At 49.1% G+C, this 24,431-nt stretch overlaps 2 protein-coding genes across 2 annotated transcripts; both read left to right on the forward strand.

The window, feature by feature from the left end:
- The first annotated feature begins 47 nt into the window (after positions 1-47).
- Positions 48-3,703, forward strand: zmp:0000001268 (CYTL1 domain-containing protein). Its single transcript, XM_029172845.3, has 4 exons — positions 48-1,240; positions 1,400-1,444; positions 1,739-1,885; positions 2,847-3,703. Exons 1-4 carry the CDS (start codon positions 989-991, stop codon positions 2,889-2,891), a joined length of 489 nt encoding a protein of 162 aa, XP_029028678.1. The 5' UTR covers positions 48-988; the 3' UTR covers positions 2,892-3,703.
- A 470-nt stretch (positions 3,704-4,173) lies between these two features.
- stk10 (serine/threonine kinase 10) lies at positions 4,174-24,174 on the forward strand. Its single transcript, XM_029172928.3, has 20 exons — positions 4,174-4,696; positions 9,070-9,234; positions 11,560-11,608; positions 12,064-12,213; positions 13,184-13,256; positions 13,654-13,848; positions 14,122-14,203; positions 16,498-16,632; positions 17,496-17,804; positions 17,876-18,259; positions 20,025-20,149; positions 20,628-20,751; positions 20,902-21,081; positions 21,185-21,277; positions 21,374-21,503; positions 21,609-21,733; positions 21,897-22,082; positions 22,154-22,279; positions 22,368-22,481; positions 22,767-24,174. The coding sequence occupies exons 1-20, from the start codon at positions 4,538-4,540 to the stop codon at positions 22,905-22,907; spliced, it is 3,045 nt and encodes a 1,014-aa protein (XP_029028761.1). The 5' UTR covers positions 4,174-4,537; the 3' UTR covers positions 22,908-24,174.
- Positions 24,175-24,431: the final 257 nt, after the last annotated feature.

Genomic DNA, 24,431 nt, shown 5'->3' on the forward strand with positions numbered 1-24,431 from the left:
AACAACTCTATTAAACACACTCGTCTTGGTTTCTACTCCCTTAATGGATACAAGTACCCTATTCCCCAGACAGTCATTAGGAAACAGCGCCCCCCAGAGGTGATGCTGGTTTGCTGTGGTTTGACTGGAGGCTGTGGACGATGGGCCCCAAGTCTCTTTATAGAGGAGCTGAGCCTGATGCTGAACCGCCTTTAAACCTAATTACATTTTCCATATAACTTTAATGATTCGTCTACACTGACCTTCTTCCCCTTTATAATTTTCCTTTTGTCAACACATTTCTTCATTTTCTGTCAAACTGGAGACCTGCTCACGCTGCACCCTGCACGTTCTCCGCCTCCTCTACCCCACGCATCCATCTTCATGCAAAAGGACAGAGCCTCCAGTCCTCACACACACACGCTGAGAGGGAACGAGCACCGCTCAGAACCGGGCCGAGCCCCTGTCGGAAGCGAGACGAGTGATGACAGTCATCGCACACCTGGACAGAGACGGAGTAAAGCTGCTGGAGGCACAGCAGGAGGTCCCAGCGTGAGCGGCTTGTGTGAGGAAGCTAGTGAGTCACACTCTGATGGAATCAGGGAACCGTGTATCTGCAGAACATGGAACTTTGAGCCTTCAGAGCGTGAGGTGTGTGAAGTCAGCTCCCTCTAGAGGCTGAAAAGAGACATCAGGCATCAGCACTGTTTGCCATTAGGATTAAGTTTATCTTTATTCATAGACTTTACATGAATGTCCTCATGTGCTGTACAAATGAGAACCTTCACAAACATCTGTTCAAATCATGATCTCATTTTATTTGTCTTTTTCTTTTCAATTATCCTTTTCAAACCCCCAAACTGCTACAATTTAAATCTATGACATCTAATTATGGAAGTGGTGTACAGTAAATGGACCTCAGTCCAACGGCAGCTTGTGAACCACGCTCTCAGACAGGGTCTTGGTCTGACAGCGTGGGCCGTCACCTGTCAGCGTCCTGCAGCTGCACATGTGTCAACAGGAGGGTGTGTTTAAAGCCGGCCGCTGCATACGTGGCTGCGTGTGCTTCTGTCGGAACCAAACTGAGCCCGTCGGAGCAGGAGGAACCATGGGCGTCGTGACCCGCTTGCTGCTGGCGCTGTGTGCGGTGCCGCTGGCGCTGAGCTACCCGTTCTACCCGCCCACCTGCTACACCAAGGTTCTGGTCATGGCCCGGGACCTGACCCAGTGGGCCGCAGAGCTGAAGAGTGGCCCGGAGACGGTGAGTGCATGTTTGTCTGCGCACGACAGAGGGTTTTACACTGGAATCAGGACGCGGGTTCTCAGTCACAGTCAAACAGGCTGAGACCTGGGGTTGTTTATGTGGGACACGTGTGGACATTAGAACTCTCATTTTAAACTTGATGCATTTTTGATGCAGAGCTACTGCATGGCCCACATGCCGAACCTCCACCTGGACGTCCACGTGAGTACGAGCGCAGGATTCAAGTGTTTGTGGCTCTGAATGCGGCTTCAATTAGGATTAGATTTGATTTTTGATCCACACTTAAAAGATGAAAGCTTGAATTTGTATTATCTTTATTTTAGAACCCGGTTCCACAAACACTAGTGAGTGTGAAGAACGTAAAGTGTGATGCATTTGCTCTTTGTTTATCTCGTCTCTGTTTGTTTTTCTACACTAACGTCTGCGGTGTTTTCGCTGCGAGCCGCAGCTTCCCTAAATCATGCGCCGGACACTAATTGCTACTCCTGCCGTCAGAATGCGTGTGTGATGTTCAAAATAAGGGACTACATCTCGCTGGTGGAGGGGCTGCGACTGCGGCGCTGCGCGTACACCAGAGACGTGTGGAAGCTGGGCGGAACGCTGAGGCAGCTCTTCATCATCATGTCACAGCGGTGCCACGGGGTGAGAACGCGCGGGGGGGCGGCCCGGCGGGCCGGTTCTGTGCTGCAGAGTGGGGAGAACCTGCTCATGCGAAGCCAGACTCCACTAGAACACATGGATCCACTAAAACAGATGGACCCACTAGAACACACAGACAGACCCCACTAGAACACACGGACCCCTCTAGAACACATGGATCCACTAAAACAGATGGACCCACTAGAACACACGGACCCCACTAGAACACACAGACCCCACTAGAACACATGGATCCACTAAAACAGATGGACCCACTAGAACACACGGACCCCACTAGAACACATGGATCCACTAAAACAGATGGACCCACTAGAACACACGGACCCCACTAGAACACATGGATCCGCTAAAACAGATGGACCCACTAGAACACACAGACAGACCCCACTAGAACACACGGACCCCTCTAGAACACATGGATCCACTAAAACAGATGGACCCACTAGAACACACGGACCCCACTAGAACACACGGACCCCACTAGAACACATGGATCCACTAAAACAGATGGACCCACTAGAACACACGGACCCCACTAGAACACATGGATCCACTAAAACAGATGGACCCACTAGAACACACGGACCCCACTAGAACACATGGATCCACTAAAACAGATGGACCCACTAGAACACACGGACCCCACTAGAACACATGGATCCACTAAAACAGATGGACCCACTAGAACACACGGACCCCACTAGAACACATGGATCCACTAAAACAGATGGACCCACTAGAACAGACAGACCCCACTAGAACAGACAGACCCCACTAGAACAGACAGACCCCACTAGAACAGACAGACCCCACTAGAACAGACAGACCCCACTAGAACAGAGTCTGAGACGACTGAGACGCAGAGTCTGAGGCAGTCAATGGCGTGCGAACAGAAAGCTCACATGCTTCACTGAAAACTCGACTTCCTCTCTCTTTGTGACAGGACCTGGTGTTTACGCTCGATGACTGTTCTGCACTGGAACGCTGAGGACCAGGACGCGGCGGCGCAGAACACGTGCTGTGCAGATGATGACAGCTTTAATAGAACCCAGCTTTTCTCATCATATGCAATGTTTCTATTCCCTTCACATGATGACGGTGGAACAAACACAACAGTGACTTTATACTTTGGAAAAGCAGAAATGTAAATGACAGTATGTAAAATACAAACATAGATTTGTGGTTTGTGCTAAATTCAATTAAAACAGTGATGACCCCCAGTGATGAGCTTGTTCCATGGAAGTGGTGCATTGTTAGAACATTTCCAGGTATTTCTGAATCAGTGGCACAAATGGATCAGCATTATATAAGAGGAAGAGAGAGATTAGTTTGTTGATACAAATGACACGCACACATTCTGTTCATAGTGTGAGGAGAAACGTCTCGTTTTTGCTCTAATGATCCTTCGCAGATTTACAGGCGTTGTTGTCACATCTCTCCTCCAAAGTTTTGGATAAAGGAATAAAAAGTACACAAACCAAATGCATGAAGCCGGTTTAAAAGGCTCCTATGTTAAACTAACAGTCTTGAACAGGAAGCCTGCATCACCAAACCGCCTCCAATCTTCATGTCTGTAAATGCTGACGCTGCAGTTAATTGTGTTTCTGATCTTTATTATTTATGCAAATGGGACTGAATGAAGGTCACTAGTTTTCAGTCCTTACATTTTTAATACTTTCTGGAGGGAAACGTTACCTGACGTCCACTGTGTAATATTAGAATTACTTCTTTATTAAATGCCACCATTAATCAGTATTAATGAGACGAGTTTAATTATGATTAACACGAGTGGTTTGTATGTAGAACAACTCAACTGATGTAGATTCTGAGGCTTCAGGTCTGAAACGCTGGTTTGCATCAGGCAGCTCAAAGTAATAAAGACATAATATAAAAGGGGACACATCATTTAATTACTTCTAATTGACATTTTGACAGCACAATCACGCTCCACGGGTAACGAGTGCAATGAGCTACATGCGCCACTAGGTGGTGACACAGCGCCGATGCTCGGGTGTGGAGCAAAGTATTAAAGATATGATCTAAGACTAACGCAGGCGAATAATGATTCGAAGTGAATTAAACTACAACTTCACAAAGTCCGAGCGTCGCCTAGTGATAAACGAGGCATAATAAAATGATGCACGCGGGAGCGAAAGAACAAATGAGTCAGAGAATCGACGCTCGTGACGCGCTGCGCTAATTGCCCAGCTGTTGGCGCCGCGGAGGCCCCGCCCACGACCCGGACGTGAGTCCGTCTCTGCCTCCACCTCTGCGGCGACGGCGGCGCGTTTCTGCGACACAAACTACATTTCCACGACGGCAGCACGGGACGAGGAGGGGCTTCGCGGAGCGGAACGGAGCAACAAGTCGCCCCCGCGGCCACAGAGCGACTCCCTCGCGTCTCCGGCGGCAGGTGGTGAATGGGACCGCGACTCGTTCTCTCCACGGCAGCAGTTTGACATGGACGCAGGGGAATAAGTCCGTCTGAGCGCACCGGCGTTTTCTGGCCACGGCGACGACTGCGGCGGGGAGATAAGTCAGCCTCACGCGCACCGCGCCGCGTGCGAGCGAGCGAGCCGCGCCGCCAGATAGCGTCCTCCTCGGACTCGGCGTCGTTGGACGGAACTCGGCGTCATGGCGCTCGCCAGGTTCAGCAAAATCCTGCGTCTGCCCACGCTGGACGCGAAGAGGAAAGTCAAGCAGTACGAGCACGTGCACCGGGGCGTCAACCCCAACGACATCTGGGACGTGGTGGGCGAGCTGGGCGACGGCGCCTTCGGAAAGGTGTACAAGGTGAGAGGGCACGTGAACAGGCGGCGATCGACGCGTGTTTGAATCAGTCAGTGACAAACAGTCTGTTAAAGGAACATCAACTGTTGCCGTCTACATGTGACATTACTCGTGTGTGTGTGTGTGTGTGTGTGTGTGTGTGTGTGTGTCCGTCCATCCTCCGATCACCTGTAGAAACTCTACCCGCCCAGCACCGCCGAGCTCATGACTGATAGTTAAACTATGTCGCTCCGGAAGTGGCCGCTCCGCTCACGCGCTTCGCCCATAGCAGCAGGTGACACATCCTTAAAGTCCCGCGTGCTCGTGGACGCGCAGTCCTGCCCTCCGCATCCCGAGTCCCGCGTGACGCTGAAAGCTCCTTTCTTTCGCCCCATCCTCCGTATTTAACCTGGCCGTGTTTGCTGCTCGCGTGCCGCACAGTGGAAGCCTTTGACTGCACTGAGGCTCAGTGGAACAAGTGATGCTTCTGCAGCAGAAAAAGCCCGGCTCCACCTTCTGGGTTTTTAGCTGGTGCCGTGTTCACGCTGAGCAGAGGGTTCCTAGGCCTCAGCTGGATGCAGAGAACCGGGCTGAACCAGCAGCCGGGCGGTTCTGGATGTGGAGGCCCGGTCCGTGTGGTGCGAGTCGCCGATCGGACCCGTTTGGTTCTGACGGAGGAGGCGCTGCCTCTTCCTGTGTCTGAGGTGAACGTCACCACGCGGAGAAGCAGCTCTCGCTCTGTTCCTGAACAGGAGCGTTTGTTTTCAGACCTGCGACAAACCCTCAGTTAGAGCTGCGTTGTCTCCGTTCCTCTGCTCTGGGACAGAATGTGCAGCTGTAACGTTCTACCGTCACTGTTTGCTGCAGATCAGGGATTCAAGTTCAATGGGACGGATCATAAAGTGATAAATGAATAAGAGCAGAGATCACGTTCATGTGTTCTGCTGTTTGGCTCCAGTCGCATTCAGCTGCGTGGAACACACACACACACACACACACACACACACACACACACACACACACACACACACACACACACACACAGGCTGTGGTGACGTCCCGCTGTCGCTCCACTGCAGCGGAGGTCGAGCGGCCGTAGAACGAGCCTGCAGCAGAACAGTGGTCAGGTTTGGCCCGTTTGGACTCCGACGGTCGCCTCCTGCTGTGCAGCGACTCAGGGCGTTTTCGGACTGGACACAGTCACTTGCACTTGTTGGAAAGTGGACGCGTGTGAGTGTGTGTGTGTGGCAGCAGCTGAAGCGTGAGGCCTCGTCTGGTCCTCGTCTCTAATTAATGAGCCACGTGCTGCTGAGCCCGTCGCCCTGCTGCTGTAGGTGGACGGTTTCCATGAACGCACACGGGCTCCATCAGAACCCTGTGTGTGTGTGTGTGTGTGTGTGTGTGTGTACTTGTACCTGTACCAAAGTGAGGACATTTTGGCCTGTCCTCACTTCTTTGAAGGCCTGTTTGAGGGTTAAGATGTTATTTTAGGGCTGAGGTTAGGTGTGTGTGTGTGTGTGTGTTTGGTGGGGGGGGCGTAGTGTTCACCCAAAAACACAACGTGTGTGCATGCGCAGTTGCAACATCCTCTTTTTAAAGGAAAGTTTTGTTCTCGAGGCCACGTTCAGAACTCGGCCGAGCCTCCGAGCAGCGAGGCCGTCTCCACGTGGGGCTGTCGGGCTCTAATCTGGGGCGGCCTGCTGCTGGCGACTGATAAGAGCCCTGGGTGGGCGTGGTGCCGGCCCGCGGGGAGCCCCCTGGTTCCTGTGGGGACGGGAAGCTTCACCTGGTTCTGACGGATGCTGACGCCGCCTCACCTGAGCGGACGCCGCCGTCAGGAAGCGAGTCTCAGTCGTGACGGGACTCGTTCCTGGGTCATATTGTGCAAGGCCGCTGCCATGGCTCCGTTTGTTTCGAGGCCGTCTGCAGGATATCGCGAATTCCTGCTTCACTGAGCAGATTTGGGTTTTTTTGTGTGTCAAAACTTTCACATCCTGAAAACACTGGTTGCCCGATAACGTTTGAGTGGAAGGACCTTTGTCTGGAGCTGATAAAGGAAAATGTCACTTTGTGCAGGCTGCCGTTTTCTGACTCTGAGGCAGAAAACGTGGACCAGTAACTGCAGCGTGTTTAGCACTTGACGAGAACACACCTTTGCTGTCGTCACAGTTTTGTGTGGCTCATATTTCACACAGCTGCTCTTTATCTGCTCCCATTGAATGAGTCATCATCGCGTCCACGGGCGTCTGCTGCCGGAGGTGGAGTTGTTTTATTAGGCACTGTCGTTGTTGTAGAAGCAGATTTCTGCTCATAGAAGCATGAGGCTGTGTGTGTGTCTGTGTGTGTGTGTGTGTGTGTGCACGTGTGTGTGTGTGTGTGTGCGTGTGTCAGTCACCTCCAGGTGAGTGAACCCCTGTAGAAGTTCAGCGTTATCAGTTACGAGGTCGTCTGCTCTGTTGACACTGTGACAAATTATCACTTGTTCTTCTCAGAGCAAAGTGTGTAAAATGTGGAGCAACCATTTTTTTTTTAGTTCTTGGCCTCGTTTTGTGGCTCTCTGAACTTCTCACCCAGTCGCCTTCTTTTAAAAGTGACTAGATGTACAGCAACAGTATAGTGAGTTCAGTTCCTGCAGAGCTCAGTTCAGCCCGTGTCCTTTAAGGTTCTGTGCTGTGATGATGGTTGCACCATCCAAAGGCTTTTGGATCCGTCTGAAGTCTAGTGCTGATGTGATGCTGTGTTATGTGTGTATGTGAGTATGTGTATGTATGTGTGTAACACACGCATGGACGTTTCAGGTCTAGTTCTAAGTGGCCGCGTTGTTCTGCACTTGACCTGCGTGAAAGCCTAGTGGCCAATGAACGGGACAAAGGTCCGGGCTGGAGGCGAGACCGAGCAGCCACGGGGCCCTCCGTCGCCATGGAGACCAGATGGCAAACAAAGGCCCTGCCTGTTGGTTGTTGTCCTGGAGGAGAGTTGAGGAGTTGGTGTTGTTTCCTCCTGGGATGCTCCTCGTGCAGAAGCAGCGTTTTCCGTGAGGCTCCTCTGTTTTCCTGTAAACATGCTCCGGTCGCGTTCAGCTGCTCCGCTCCAAAATTACAGCTTCCTATTATGTTAAAGCCGCAAGAGTACACAAAGCCTCCAGCGTGTTGTTGGTACGTGACTGTTGCTGCAGAAGGATTGTTTGAGTGGAAACACAGCATAAGCGCCTTTAATGACTTCATGTGAAAGTGCATGAAAAACTGTGCATTCTCACCCACGAAAGTGAACTGGTGAGAAAAGCGAAAGAGAAATCTGCATTAGTCACTGCAAAGGTCAGCAGGAAGTCGAGCTCCTGCTCATCGTGTCTTCAAGGTTAAAATATGCACTCATTTCCTGGGTTCGGTCTAGTGTTTTTACAGAAACACAAACGTCTGCAGACGTCTGGCAGCCGCTTGTAACTGGGCGGCGTTGGACATCACTGGGAGAGCCCAGTGCTCCCAGTCTGAAACCCCGTCACGTCCAGTTAACTCAGCTGTTTGCGTTCCTGTCATCAGGGTAAAGTGTTCAGAGCAGCTCAGTCAGTTATGACAAACACACACTTTAGCATCACTGGTGTTTTTTACACTGGTTTGAGCATGTGTCACTTAAACTGAGACTAAGCAGGTTGAGGCAGGTATGAGGACGGGAACATACAGGCGATGTGGAGCCCACGGCTTTGAGTCCTTGAGCAGGAGGATCGGCTGCGTGTCCTGTTGACTCTCGCTGGGTCACTGTTTGACAAACACTCGGAATCGCAGTCACAGCAAACGGAGACGCGTTACGGGCCGTGGCGTGTTCTGATGATTCCACTCAGACTCTAGAAAGCGTCTGAACCCACCAGGCTGTTTAGTCTGAGCCTCTGCAGCAGCGGGTGCGTTCTCATTCACTCACCCACATCCCTGTCGCTCAGTGGAGGCCGCGAACAGTTCACTTCCTGTTACTAAGAATTACTTGGAATCCTGCGTCCGTGTGTGCGTGTGTGCGCGTGCGTGTGTGCGTGTGTCACGGCTCGACCAGAGTGACATTAGCTCTGTTTTGTGGCTCCTCGTCGTGCACGGAGGGTGAGGAAACTCACTTCCTGTTTTTACTGCAAGTGTCAACTTAGTCCTTGTTTAACTTCTAAAACCAAAAAGTCTGAGTGAAAGTATCACAAACAATTCTGATCAAACTTTGAGTGTATTTGTAATAGGTTCATATTTCTACACACCGGGTTTACTTGTCAAGGGTTCATCCTGTTTCTAGAAGTAGAGAAGGTTCTGATCTGTGCGAGTGTCATATTTGTGCTCATTTGAGTTTTTTCCAAAGATGTTGAAATCCACTCGAGGCCTGTTGTTGTCTGTGGACATCATAATTCATGCGTTGTATTTGTCCCTCAGGCCAAGAACAAGGAGACAGGAGTTCTGGCTGCGGCCAAAGTGATAGAGACCAAAAGTGAGGAGGAGCTGGACGATTACATGGTGGAGATCGAGATCCTGGCGAAGTGCGACCACCGCTACATCGTCAAGCTGCTGGACGCCTTCTACCACGACAACAAGCTGTGGGTAGGTACCGCCGGCGCCCGCCTGCCGCGGGTTCTGGAGCGCTCCAGAACCCGACCAGGTGTGCACACGCAGCTGTGGCGCCGCTCCAGTCGCTCCGGTGCGTCCGCCATAGCTGGAATTCCTGAGCGAGGAAGGTAAACGTCCCAGCCGGACTGTTAGTTTGGGCTCAAAATCACATGCGCAAACATTCCTGTCTGCTTATTTTTAGCCACATGTTTGTGTGATATACATTAATGTAATCCAGGATCCTGCTTGAGCATATGAGGAGCATATGAGTATCTGACTATGATGTATGTGTGTGACTGTGGGGGGGGGGCTGTGTTCTTCTCTGGATGTCAGTAATTAGACAGTGGCTGGCGGTCAGGCCTCTGTCTGGCCTCCTGTCCGTCCACCCTCTGAGTGGGTGGACCGGACCGGGCCGGGCCGGAACGGGCTGGGACACGCATTCCAGCGCCGGCCCACCCGTTCTGCTGTGGACCCAGCGAAGTGGGGAGAGGAGGAGGAGGGGGAGAAGGGGGGTTTGTGAGACACGCTGTTTGTTCCCGCTCAGCACCGGCCCGGCCTCGAGTGGAGCGAGGCGACCGGCCGCAGCGTGAGAAAGAGACGGCCTTTAATGGCGAGGCAGAGATTTGGGTTGATGCGGCCTGGAATCTGCTGTTGCCAGGGGCAACCAAACGAAGTGGAGACTCGAAGCAGTTGGGACCTGTTGACTTTGGTTCCTCCTGTTGAATCTACAGTTCTCGGTCTGCTCCGGGCAGAGTTGACATTAGTGAGCCTCGCTTCCTGCTGCAGGTGCAGTAGCCTGTGGGCGACGCAAAAAACCTGAAAGTACCGTTTTCTGCTCATTGTCAGAGAAGCGATGAAACGGAAACGACACAAGCCTGTGGTTTCAGCCACAACAGGCTCTGGTTAATGAACAGACAACGCTATGAAGCCAGTTCACAGCGACAAGGACAGCAGTGTTTTTAGAATGCTTTATTTCCCTTTTATTTGGGTCCAGTGACAGAACGTGGCTTTAATGACGGTTGCTAGGAGACCAACTATGATGCTGTAAAGCCCAGTAGATGTTTGTGTGCTGTGTCAGGTTGCTGGCACCACCTTATACAGAGAAAACCCAGACCACAGGCATTAGTCACGTTCAGGAGCAAAGTGCAGCAGTGTGTGTTTTATATGATCGAACCTCCTCCCTCATTCCAGGTTTATTGTGGTTTCACAGCACAACTTTGTTTGCAAATTGACCAAATTGTCCCCCAGGGGTCTGGAGGTGGATCTCTGGAAGTAGAAAAGAAGTGAATCCACTTGTTGATAATGGGCACTCGATGCACCGGCTGGTGTGTGTGTGTGTGTCAGCATGAGCCTTCAGCCCACAGTCGGCATGCGGCGCATGCAGCGTGTCCGGTTGGGACGCATTCCTCTGTGCAGCACATCGTCATCAGCTGAACCGAGACCCGCGGGTTAAAGAAAACACTAGTTGCATCTGCCGCTGCGTCACCGAAAGGGAGGGAGTGACTTTTATTTTGGAGGGGTGTGTTTGAGTGGTGGTGAGCAGGAAGAGGGAAGTGGTCGGTACCGAAACGTCTCAAATGGGTTTTACTTTCAACCAACTACTAATTTTATTAGTGTTTACACAGAACCACATGGATGCTTGACCTACAGTACATTGAATTATTGTTACTATTTTAAGCTTATTCATTTATTTTAATTAATTTTAACTGCCTTTAAGGTTCTAATTCCTCATTAGCTCTGATGAAGCTGCCGGTTCTGTTCTACTCCACTGTACTGTGTGTTTCTGCTGGAGGTCAGTGCCTTCTATGATGACGTGGTTCTAATGGCCCGTCTGCCATTCCTTCACAAAGGAACATTGTCTCATCAGGCGCTGCGATGTGACTCGTCTGGTTCTGCAGCGTGCGCTGAGGTGTGCGTAGCTCCTCACATTCGTTCAGCATGTGCCAGTTGCCCAGACTGAAACTGTGCTCCCCGCCCTGCAGCGGGTCGACGCGCGCTTAAAGGCGCGAGGTCACAGCTGATGAGCCGCACACGGGAGCGTCAGTACAAACCAGCTGCTGCTGGGCTCGTTTTCTGTTCCCAAGCACTGACGTGATGAATCTTTAAGCTTTACTTAATACGTGCATGTTTCTGCCCATGAACATAGTTAAGTCATGACTCCTGGAAAGAATGTGGTGCATCAGCTTGCTAGTTTTACTGAGTATTTCCACATTTTAGACTGCATCAAACGCTGTATCTGATCATTTTGATGAGGGAGACAGGCCGCTGCTCTGTTGTTATGTCTGTTCTCAGACTGAGCCTCCTTTTCTCTCCACTCAGATCATGATCGAGTTCTGCCCAGGAGGTGCAGTGGACGCCACAATGCTCGGTAGGTTGCTCCCCCCCCTCCCTATTCTCCCCCCCCCCCGTTACTACGTAGCTGTCACACCTTCCTTTAAGCAGCCTGTTCATTATCTTTGGGAAGCGCCCGTTCTCTAAATCGTTACTTTAAGTCGCTCCGAACTGGACTTTTGTTTGGGCCGTTTGTCCTCAAATGCTCCAGCAAGCAGGCAGACACGCTGGAGTCCTCCTGTGTGGGAAATCCCCCCGGTGTGTTTTCACTGGGTGATCCTCCTCCTCATAACTGTCTGTGCCCTCTGCAGCTGTCACAGCAAACGCAGACGACGCAGAGTCATGTCTGCAGCGCCTCTGATCAGGATCACTTATCTAGCGCCTCTATCTGAGGGATGACTGTGAAACTAGCGCCTCAGCCACATAGAAGAAGTGCATCATGTGTTGTAGCTACACCCTGACCTCTTCCTCACCTGTCGCTTCCTCCTCCAGAGTTGGACCGTGGGCTGACGGAGCCGCAGATCAAGGTGGTTTGTCGGCAGTTGTTGGAGGCGTTGAATTATCTCCACAGCATGAAAATCATTCACAGAGACCTGAAGGCCGGTAACGTCCTCCTCATGCTGGACGGAGACATCAAACTGGGTGAGCGCTTCGTACGTTTAGTTGATTCACAAAGAAAATCTAGCATCTCTGCTAAAATGAGGTGAATTGAGGGGCCCCACTTCACTCTGCAGGTTCTCTGTTGCTGCTCACATAGAGGCCCCTGTGGCACTGCAGTGAGCGGTGTGCGTGGGGAAAAAGTGCATTCTGGGAAGTGTTTGCATATTTTAATTTATTGGCTCCTTTTGAAGAGTTGTCCACATTCTTGACATTGCACAGCCTGGAGCTCAGTGGTCAGTATGGTTTGGATTAGGCTCCATCTCACTGTGCTCCGTGTGGAGTCAGTTGCGGGAGTGTCGTTTTACAAAACAACTGTTTGCATTTGAATTTGTTTTACATGTATTTCCTTATTATATCTGGCCCGTTGTCTTTTTCTGCACACAGTCATAAATCCAGAAAGTAAAAACACGTAGCTCTCATTATGAATTTGATTCATTCCAGACAGTTTATTGGTTGGATCTTGTTTTTATTTATTTTTATTTATTTATATTTAATTCAGTTTACCAGAGGTATTTACTCCAACACCACTGAGCTCCACAGCTTTTCTGCTGACCTGCATACAATCACTGGGAGTTGCCTCTTTAAACTCATTAAGTTGTGACTCAGACGCAATTACATTCTCCACAGTCGTCTTAACGACACCTTAATTCAAACGCGGCTGCAGGTGGAGTCTTTGAAGTAAACACTGTGCATAACATTGTGTTAGTTGAATGGATTGAATTTCGCAAAATCTCCTGATTCTGTTTGTAGAATCATTTGCATAAAATTATGATACTGTAAATTAAGTGCAGTGACAGTGATTTACGAAGCAGAGGTTGATAAAGTTAACTGTTGTATTCATGCTCCGTGAGGAAGAACCTGTTCAAACTGACTGAGATCTGTGATCTGGACTCAGTAATAATGACTCACAGCATTTTTACATCACCTTCTTTTGTGTCTTTTATTGTTTTAGCTGATTTTGGCGTGTCTGCAAAAAACACCAAAACCCTTCAAAGACGAGACTCCTTCATAGGAACTCCGTACTGGTGAGTGACGTCCTGGTGCCTGGAGCCTCCGAGCACCTCGTTAGGACTGTGCCCACGGTGAACCTTGTTCCATGGCACTGTCCATGTGGATGTGCAGTTATGGATTTACTAGTGTGGGTTATGATCCCGGAGGAGAAGCCTCCTCCTGCAGGCTTTCTACCCACCCACTGGCTGCTGCTGTAGGTGTTTATGATTGGAGTCGATCATTAACCAGCACTTTAAGCATTAAAGGGTTTCAAGGACTTGAGCTTGGCAAGACGAGCTGTTTTCCCATTTTACACCTGCTAATCTCCGTATTATGGGCATCTGTCACATACTGCACCCTCTCCCTGCAACCCAACCACACATTTACCCTCCAGCTGGACGCTAAGGCATCATTCTGCGTTGTCTTTTCCAGGATGGCCCCAGAGGTGGTGCTGTGCGAGACCATGAAGGACGCTCCCTACGACTACAAGGCGGACATCTGGTCCCTGGGCATCACGCTGATCGAGTTCGCCCAGATCGAGCCGCCGCACCACGAGCTCAACCCCATGAGGGTGCTGCTGAAGATCGCCAAGTCGGAACCTCCGACGCTGGAGGAGCAACACAAGTGGTGAGGAAGCCTCAGGATGACTGCACACCACCTGTATCCCATTCATCAGATCAGTTTGGAATTGATGAGCAAATCTATCATTAAGCGGTTCTCAGCTCAGCAGTGAGGCTTCGAATCAGTTTTATGAGCTGTCAAAGGGGAACGTGGGCCGAGGCGCTGACTCAACACACAGTTTTGTTTAAGGGAGCGATGATCCGCTCGCACCAGCGTAGTAAATCTGTACATGCTGCTAATGTGCCTTTTGTTCTCCCCTTCACGGCTGCGTTATTCAAGGTCGCGGGAGTTCAAGGATTTCTTGAAGGCGGCTTTGGATAAAAACCCGGAGACTCGTCCAAGTGCGGCGCAGCTCCTCGAGGTACGTAGGCTCTGACGCGGCGAGAAATTACAGCCCAGCAAATGTCAGCTCTGATATATGATGGAACTCGCTCCTTGCTCTCTTCTTATCTTGCACCGGCACCCACATGCAGAGTTGTTAATCTTCTATTTTTAGTCCGGAATTGAATAAACCCTGCCAGGGAAGTGAGCAGCGGACGAGAGCAGGACAGGAACGGAGCGCTTTGAAGGACCTGTTCAGGACACTCGGCTACAGTAGATGTTTCTCAATGCCAGGAATGAGGAAAAAAAACTAGCAGGGTGTGGATTAAAGCACCAGAGCGGAGTCTATTAAAATTCAGAGCCACAATTTCCTGTCTGCATCCCACAGCAGAGGGAACGTCAACTATTTACATTCCCCTTCTCGACCAATGGGACGTCTGGATTTACCCGAGCTCGCCACCTCTGGCCAATTAGAGCCCGGCAGAGATTGAAAGCCCAGACTGGGGCCTTGTGGGAATTCTGCATGTGTTCTCCAGAGGAGGGGGAAGAGACGGGTGTGGTCGGGCTTTTGGTTCCGAGCCGGACGTTTTAGATGTTTATCATGCCTGCTGCTCCGAACGGCTGTCAGATAAAGTTTTACTCCAGATAGTTGTGCAATGATGCGTTTAAATTCTGCTGTGCGTTGATGGTTTACTGGAAGTGACCGTCCGTGTACAGAATCAATCCTTAGGCCACGCTTTTCAATGGAGGTCCTCACTGGAGTGTGTGAATATGGAGGAACAGACGTTATGCTAAACCTCAGAACTACGCTTGAAAGGAAAATCTGGACTTGGGGTCAGAAGTTATGTAAAAAACAGAGCATGTAAAGAATGTATCCAAAACAACACGACACCGTATCAGTCACCATGTGGATGACTGCTTCTCCTGAATGAAGCTGCTCCTGCCTCATAGTGTGTCATGGTTTTATTTCACTCATGACTGAGGCTAGATTTGTAAATCATCAGTTTGTTTAATCTGTGCAGGTTTATTAGAGTGTAGTTGTCAGATGAGACGCAACATCACAGCCTCCACTTTAAGCATTTAAAGTCCTGACACCTTCACTCGTCGTAGAAACATGAAGGTGTGTGGACTTTTGTCTGTGCTTCCTGTGAGGTCTGTGGATCACACGGCAGAACTGGAGCAGGAATCTCACCCTGATTCAAAATGTGGGTAAATAAGTCAAGTCGGTTTTATTCATGCAGACCAAAATGACTACTCACTAAACCCCAACTGTTGCCTCAAACCTAATTATAACCTCTGCTAAAAACAAGTCTCGGTCTCTGCGCCGCCCTTTCAACACGTGAGGATTCAGGAAAATGTCTGCACCTCCCAAAAGAGCCCAAGCTTAAATTATGTCATGAATAGAGAAGTAAACATGCAGTTCACTGCTGCTGGTGCACAGGTGACTGATGACCTGCCCCCCCCCCCCCCAATTCTGACCCACGAGAGTCTATTGTCTTTACACGTTTTTTTTTATTCTCACTCCTCCACAAAAAACCAAATGACCTGAAGTGAACATGAAGCCGTGGACATGAGCTGAGCCACATTCTCAGTGACGGCAGATGCAGAAACTCCACTTCCCAGAAAGCAACACTGCAGCGATGCCTCAGGGAAGCTGGGCTCCGCCTGAGCAGGAGGCTGAGCAGAGGAAAAAATATTCCAAATATTCCAGTTATAACATTTTTAAGGCAAAAACTGCAGCAGCAGGACATTTCAGACTGTGCTAATCATTCCCATCATTTGTTTAAATTGTGCATTGTGCAACATTTAAAATCTGTTTGTGTGAATGAAAAACCAGAGATCGTTTGCATTTAATGTCTCTCCATGTGTTTGCATACATCTGCTCTGGACTTTGTTCATAACTGTCCAGTGGATCATAAAGAAGCCAGCGCCGCGTCGCGCTCGTATCCATGTCCTCTCGCTTCCCTCCTGCTCCGAGTCTCATTAAACAATAGCTGACTGTTGTTTGTCATTGGAGAAGTTGAGAGCTGAGCGCTAATGCAGCTCTGCAGGACAAGCTCCAACGCACAAACAACTGCCACCACACACACTCAACCTTTTCCTCTGGTCAGCTGCCGACGTGGAACTACACCATAGAGCAAAGCATCTGAATAATGGATGCGAGTGTTCGCGCTGCACTTAAGCTTTAATACATTTTTACTTTTGCCTCACTTAAGTGTTATTGCATCGCTTTCACCTCTGCTATTTAAAGCGTGACATTCTTCGACACGTTGCTTTTTGTTTCACTGACCAATAACCTCAACCCCCTCTTTCTTCTGCATCTTGTGTCCGTAGCACCCTTTTGTGAAGTCGGTGACGTCCAACCGCCCCCTGCGGGAGCTGGTGGCCGAGGCCAAGGCTGAGGTCATGGAGGAAATAGAGGACAATAGGGAGGAAGGAGAGGAGGACGATGCCATGGAAGTCTCTGTGGTACCAATCTTTCCTTTTTTCTTTCCTCATGGTTTGTTTCTGAGGTTGGTGGTCGTGGGTAACGCAGATAACACTTCCCTCTAATGGTAAAGTTAATCGCAGCTAATAAACGCATTGTGCTTTTTTTAAACATGGCCAAAGGACAAATAGTCCATCCTGCTGAAGCGATTCATGAACCCTCAGAGGGCATGAGATTAGAAAGTCAACACAGTCCAGATCGTTGCTGCTCTGGCGAAAACAAAGGAACAGAAACCGGAATCCTGGACTTCACCCACACACGCACAGGGTTAAATATAGGAATCACGTTTGGCCTCGTTCGTGTCCCATCACTGCCTCAGATGGAAAAAATGATTCAAGGTTGCTCATTGTTGCCATCTAATTCTGACCCGGCAGCGAGCCATTCTTCAGGAGAGAGGAACCTCCAAGGTCAGAACATATTGAAGTCCTGGCATTGACACGAGTGTAGTTGCTGTGACGGGAATTTGTTTGATCAGTAACAGGCGTAATCTTTTGGCAGTCGGCTTTGAGATTAGGATTGCTTTTCTTGGCGCGCCAACTATGTTTTCCTCAAATAATGATGCAATACAGTTTGTTTGTTAGTAATGACTGTACAGTATCAAGCTCTAGGCATCAGGTGCATCACGTTACTGATTAGATGAAGATCTTGGCCACAGTGCAGCACGAGGGAGCAGAAATGGCTGCATTCCTTCTAGGTTCACTGAGGGAGGGAGGCTCAAAGGTCTATTAGCATTTGGGCCAAAAGCAAAGGTTGAGAACATTAGTGAGTGAAACTCTCAGAACACAGACGCTTGTCACCCCCTCCATAGCGACTCCTTCCTCCTCACACCTCCTTGTTCCTGTAGACCTCAGGCAAGGAGCCATGCCAGACCAGTCAAACCAGTTTGGAAGGGGATCAGCCCCCCAGCCCCACTGGGCCGATGCCTTTGCCCAGGAAGCTGATGGAGGCGCCGACAGAGGTGCGGCCAGGTGCTGCCATGATGATCCCCGTTCCCCTGCCGCGACTGCAGACCCCCCACAGAGCTGCAGAGGAGTTGGCAGGTGATGTCCTCCTGGAGTCGGACAAGTCTGAAAGCAACGCCTCAACCAAGACTTCGAGCTCGGACTCTGGCATTGAGGATGGAAAGAGTACGCCCACATCAGAGGAGGAAAAGGTACTGTTGGATTTTAAATGCAGTAATATTACTTTATATATTTGATGTTAATTATGAGAGATCCTTTTTAGGTTGTGGAGACTCCAGAGACGGAGCAGCCCCCGTCTCTTCCCCAATCGGAGGCATCTGAGGACTCTGACATCACCAAGGACCCGGCAGCCGCCTCAAAGAGCCAGCGCACTGAGGACGAGGGGGCCGTTGTGGCCAACGGCGGCTCGCTGACGCCGAGCCCCAGCGTGACCCCCGCCCCCTCCTCCGCCGCCGCCTCCCCAGCGAGTACGCTTCGCTCCGAGCTCAACGGCGGCCTGAGCACGGCCACGCCGGAACGCGCCTCCGTAGGGGAGACCTACATCAACGGGGGCATCATCAACTCGCGGTTCTCGTACTCGGGCAGCGCGGCGTCGGAGAGCATGGACCTGTCTCTACCCAAGGGGAACGCGTCGACGTCTGCCAGGGTGAGTCCCCACCAGGCACACGTCTGTACTCGACTAGAGCAGAGGCATCCGAGAGTATTCCTGTGGAGGAGGAGGAAAACAATTGGTTGGTTGATGCAAAACAAACAAGCTCCATAAACCAGTCCAGCGTTGAAGTGTGAACGAGGTGGAGGCAGCTCCCTGACTCGCTAGGAAAGCCCCTCCTTGGAAAAAGCATTTCTCGCCACCCGCAGCAGAACTGAAACTGCATTGTGTTGTGCTTTTTTGGGGTGTGGGTGTTCAGGATCCGACACAGAGGACGGCCTGTCCTCCATTAGGCATCTAGAGAATGAGTAATGCATTTAGACTGTTTAATGCATTACTTTAGTAATTCGCACTCCGTGATAGTCTGAACTATTACAGATGTTCTCCAGTCCTGGTTAGGAAGGACGTTGGGAGGCTGAGAAGAGAGAAGCTGTTTCATCAGTAGACACGGAGCCGGTCTGAAGCAACATATACAACATTTCCCATTCATCCGGACAAACGGGTCTCTTTGTGTGGCCACAGTCCTGCATTCATGGCCGTGAATGGAAGTATCTGTGCCGCTCATTGTCGCGCAGTCGCTTCTGGAGGCTTATGGACTGAGTGTGATTGAAATGCCACGGGCTGTGGATGGAGCGGTGCCTGTTTTGTGGTTTGTCAAGTTTTTCCAGAAGCGATTATTCAGCAGGCTGCAGCGCCGGTAACTGGGCCGTCTCTGCGTTGGGCCCGTTCAGGACGAGTAGGAAGGGAAATAATAATGTGCCGACTGTGAATGAAGAGTCACGATGGTGCAGGAGCGTGACGCTCTAATAACCTGTGCTGTGTGTTTGGTTCTGCTACATGTGTCCGACCTCCTGCGATACAATAGCCAGGATGAACGTCGTCCTGTAGCTCTCACACACTCGGTCTGGGGCTGTTTGCTCAGCTGTAGTGGCTCCATTAGGAGGCTGACAGCCGTTTACACAAAGCGCCACATGAAGGATCTCCAACCTTTCACTTCCATGACTCCTCGGCTCGTTGTGACGTTCAGTCATCGCTTCTCTGCTCCTTCGTCGTTGTACATAAACTATTTATGAATCAGGAAATGATGGCGTCGGCCGTTGGAGAGCAGTGTTATCACTGCTGTAAATATTTACGCTGTTTACACTCTGATCTAGACCGAGGACGCTGGAAATACCACGTTTCAGCCAAAACAAATTTAGAAGCTTAATTATAAGGCGGGGTCACAGCCTTAATCACAGGAATGTATTATGTCGTCTGTGCATCCTCTCGGCTTCACTTGGTTCAGTTTGTTTAACTTTCATTTGAGAACCAGGCTTTTTTCTTGGTTTGTCAGTGGGAGGAGGGTAAAAACTTCAGATGTCAATATTTTAAATGGACTGTAGTTAAAGGAGGAGGTCTGTGTTGGATGAGGCTGTGTTGTTCTTAGTTACTCGCATGATACTCGTGATTAATGACAAATGAAGCTTCGTGCTGCTTCGACGCAGTCAAACCAGATCAACAGGAATAAGAATGCGTTTCACACCAAGCGCTGTCTCGACTGGCAGATTTAAAACATGCTCAAATCAGAAAAGTGTTAGAACAGAGGTTTGGGAGCTGAAAACGACCCTGAAAAAGACCTGTGGGTGTGAAATGAGGTAATCGTGAAAACATGTTCCACTTTTCTTCTGACCCATATTTAATGTCCACACACACACAAACCAGGCCTAATTTTCTGTTCATGTGGGTCCGAATCAAACTGACCTCACTCCTCTGTGCCTCACAGGACTTCTCAAACAAGACCCTAAAGCGAACCAGGAGGTTCATGATTGATGGTGTGGAGGTGAGTGTGACCACATCCAAGATCATCAGCGATGATGAGAAGAAAGACGAGGAGATGAGGTTCCTGAGGTACGGTGATGCTCTTCCTCCTAACTCTTATTCACTGTAAATGAGGACGATTAGCTCAGGGGTCTGTTCATTCCTCAGCCCACACTAAAGTTTGTATAGTGATAAGCGGCCTGTTGTGTTGCTGCTTGTGCTCTAGTCTCTGGGGAAAACAGAAATATCCAAACTCTCTGAAGTTACTTTCAGGTCAGAGCGAAGACTTGTGTTTTTGTTTGTACTCTGCTTTGGTGTCCAGATGTTCCAGAGAAGAAAACACACGCTTGGTTTTGTTGTGTAAAGGAATATCTGCACTTCACATGTTTTATTTTGTAAAAAAACTTCAACCTGAGAGGTTGTGTACTGTTACCGCCATCTTGTGGTGAAAATGTAACATTGCATGCAGCAGTAACGTAACCTAAAAGTTCCCCTTTTATCACTGTATGATTCATTCAAAAAACGAATACATTTGATGCTTAAATCTCTTCTTTCTTTTGTGTTTTAGACGTCAGGAGCTGCGTGAGCTCCGCCTGCTGCAGAAGGAGGAACACCGAGCTCAGGCGCAGTTACACGCCAAACTGGAAACGCAGAAAGACCAAATGCTGAAACGTTTCGACCAGGAAATGAATGTGAGTCACTGCCATTATTTATAGGACTGAGCATCTGGCTGAGGAATTAGCTGTACTGACAAGAACGTCACAATGTCGGACGGATTATGTGCTTCAATCCCTGGAGTCCTTTCATGACTCTTGACCACCGTGTTTCTCGATGTGTCCCAGGCCAAGAAGAAGCACTACGATACAGAGCTGGAAAACCTGGAGAAACATCAGAAGCAGACTATCGAGAGAATGGAGACAGAGCACACAGTGCGACTCAAAGAAGAAAGCAAACGCATCAGAGCTGAGCAGGAGCGAGATTACAACAAGTTTCAGGAGGACCGCAAACGTCAGAAGAAGGAGGTGGGTGTGACATCACTGTGAAGTCACAACAATAAAGAGAGAACAGCCCCCGTCACAGCCAAAGTTCTGGGGAAGATACCGACCAGCTTTGTTTCTCCTGTAGGTGAAACAGTCTGTTGATAAGCTGCCCAGGAATCAGCGGAAGGACACCTTAAAGCAGATGATGGGGACCTTCCAAGAGAGGAAGCTCAGAGAGGTGAGATCGTCTTCACTGCTAAAAACCTCATTCTACTTGCAGTCTTTACTGCAGCTCGACTTCATTGCCTCTGCTGTGTCTCATACTGTGGTTTAGGAAGAGAATTTCATAGCCAATCAGAAGGAATACCTGGACACCACACTGAAGAACATAATCTCTAACAACAAGAGAGAGATTGCAGATACGGAGAAGGAATTCCTTAATAAGAAGCACCAGCTAATCAGAGGTACAGATGTTCAGTAGTTCTGTTAATTAGGTTGCTAAGTCTGGTCTGGTCACCATGGTGACCGTTTTTTAAAAATGATATACTGACATTGTATTTACTGACCAGAACGTGAAGCGACGATATGGGACATGGAGGAAAAGAATCTCTTCGAGAAACACCAGCTGCTGAAGCAGCAGCTGAAGGATCAGTACTTCCTCCAGAGGCATCAGCTTCTCAAGAAACATGAGAAGGTAAGTGTGAAAAATGAACTAAGACTAAAGGCGGAGTGGCCTCTCCAGCTGTGATGAGAATCCACAGCTCCAGCTCTGAGGCCGCTGTTCTCCCCCTTTGAATGTCCACGAGTCCTCGGCTCAGACCGTGACCCAGCCCTGGGTGTTCTCTGTATCGCTGCAGGAGCGGGAACAAATGCAGCAGTACAATCAGCGCATGGTTGAGATTCTCAAAGCGAGGCAGCAGCAGGAAAAGCACCGGCTTCCCAGGATCCAGCGCAGCGAAGCCAAAACCCGCATGACCATGTTCAAGAAGAGCCTCCGCATCAACCCCACGAGCAGCTCGGAGGAGAGGGAGAAGATCAAACTGGTAACTGGGCTTCCTCGTCTGCCTGCGAGCAGAGAGGAGGTCGTTGGGGGTCTAAGTCTCCTTGTCTCCAGTTTTCACTGCAGGAGGAGAAGCGGCAGAAGGCAGAGAGGCTGCATCAGCAGCAGAAACACGAGAACCAGATGAGAGAGAAACTGGGACAGTGTGAGAGCAACAACAGGGAGCTGCAGCTGCTGCAGGTGACGCCGTCTTAAACATCACTGAAGGTTTAGCACATGATCGCAGCAGCTGCCGTCGGTATTTGACAAACGAACCTTTATGCCACAGAACGAAAAGTGTCACCTCTTGGTTGAGAATGAGACTCTGAGGCTCAAACATCTGGACGAGCAGCACAACCACCTCATGAAGGAATGGAGGGACAAGCTGAGACCGAGGAAACAGGTAAGTTTCCTTTTTTTAGCGTCGTCATCCGGGTGAAGCTGTATGAAATCCTACTGAAAAAGAGCCCAGTTGACTTTGATTATATATACAGCACAGTGTAGACAAGCCATCTTAAAACAAATGTTGCCTATTAGTTAGTGTGGACATTAAAGGTTCTTGATGCAGAACTACTTGTACTCCAGTCCCTGAGGCTTTAGTGAAGCCTGGGCTCCAGCTACGTGGCCGCGCTATTAATCCCACTCTAATCTGGCTGATGTATTGATTCCAACGCTTCTGCCCCGTTAGGCCCTTGAAGATGAGCTGAACATGAAGAAAAAGGAACAGGAGATTTTCTTCAGGATGAGTCAGAGTGCTGACTATGCGAATCCCAGTTCTCCCAATAGACTGTCTAGGTTTGTGCCTTATCAGGAGTCTTACAACACATAAAAACTGCTTCTGTGACCTGTTGCTAGCACCCACACACCCACTCATACAACCACAGGCGCCTGTTCGCCTGCTGCCTCACTTTGATTTGCTTTGCCAGTGATGACAGCTCACCTCCCTCCATTGGTTTCCTTTATTTTACTTTAATTTATGTTTTACCTGCTCTACATCCAGAGTATCTGTTCACATACAGTGTTTTAATTTTATGTTTGCTTCTAACTGCTAAAGAGTTAACAGGAAATAGTGATACAGTAGCTCTAAGTTTGGACAAACTGGAGACACCAAACTAATGCGCATAAGAAAACGAGGAGGGACGTGGTTTTTGGTTGAAGGGAATTTCTTTTAGCGTGATGCGAGCCAGAAGCTTTGCACTTCGTTTATATGTGCTGTCTTTCAAATTGACCAAAATGCTTCCCCCAAATTTTATGATTTACTGACTTATTTGCTTGTTTGTAAAGTGCCTGCCTTTATTTATTTGTACTAAATCTATCTGAAAGCATTGAATCATCACTGTACATGCTAAATGTCTTTTTTCTGAAAGGTATGACGTCCTTATTTTACGTCTTGTTCATTATGGGGATGAGGCTAAATCCTAAGTTAAAGTAATACTTTTTCTTCTTACTAATTAGTAATTAAATTTTAATGGGCAAGGGGAAGCGATTGTCAGTGTTTGATTTATTTCTTCAGTTGTATTTTTACTGTAATCAGCCACACTGGATGGGAGCTGAACCAAAGCAGAATACTGTTGGTCTTTGATGTTAGGACTTAAACATTAGGTGTATAATTGTTTGACTGTGTGCAGTAAATGCACTGCCTGCTAACCAAAGTGCAATATTACAGGTATGTCTTTGCTAAGCTCGTCTTAAACTCCATTTCCTTTGCACTTAGAAGGGGGTAATATGCAGTTTAACCAAAAACAGATGTGTCAACATTCTGAGGGAAATACTTTTATTTGGCGAGCAGCGTGATTATGAATCATGAGTCTTCATATTATTTTTAAGGGAGTGCCTTTAAATGTAGTTTGCAGCCAAGGAACTTTTTGCCTTAAGGTGAGAGAAAGCAGCGTATCCTCCAGAGTCAGGTACAGCTTAACCTCTTCCTGCCTCTTATTTAAATTTTTTTGTGAATGTGTGGAACATTTAATTTTTCCATGTACGTCTTCCTCTCTGCTTCAGTTTACACAGCGTTGTTTGCATGGAGGTGTTAGTGTGAATGTATGAGATGGAACCACTGTTGTAAATAACTCAATAAATGCAGATTTTCTAATTACCGAACTGTGATGGACCTCACCTTTTTGACCTTGTGATCCACCAGTTCACTGCCATGTGTAATTACACTTGCCATGATTCAGGGTGCTGGATTTCTTGACCCTGCAAGGACTGGAGCAACAATCAGTGAGGAAATGCCAGGGAACAAGCTTGTGAGAGCATCAAGCCAGAACTTGAGACAGTTTTGTCACCACTAAAATGATCCAAATTAAGTGTTTAAAGCCACACCAGTCAAAAACTAAACGGTTTTGAAACGCTA

This window comes from Betta splendens, chromosome 14, assembly GCF_900634795.4.
Source record: "Betta splendens chromosome 14, fBetSpl5.4, whole genome shotgun sequence".
NCBI lineage: Eukaryota > Metazoa > Chordata > Actinopteri > Anabantiformes > Osphronemidae > Betta > Betta splendens.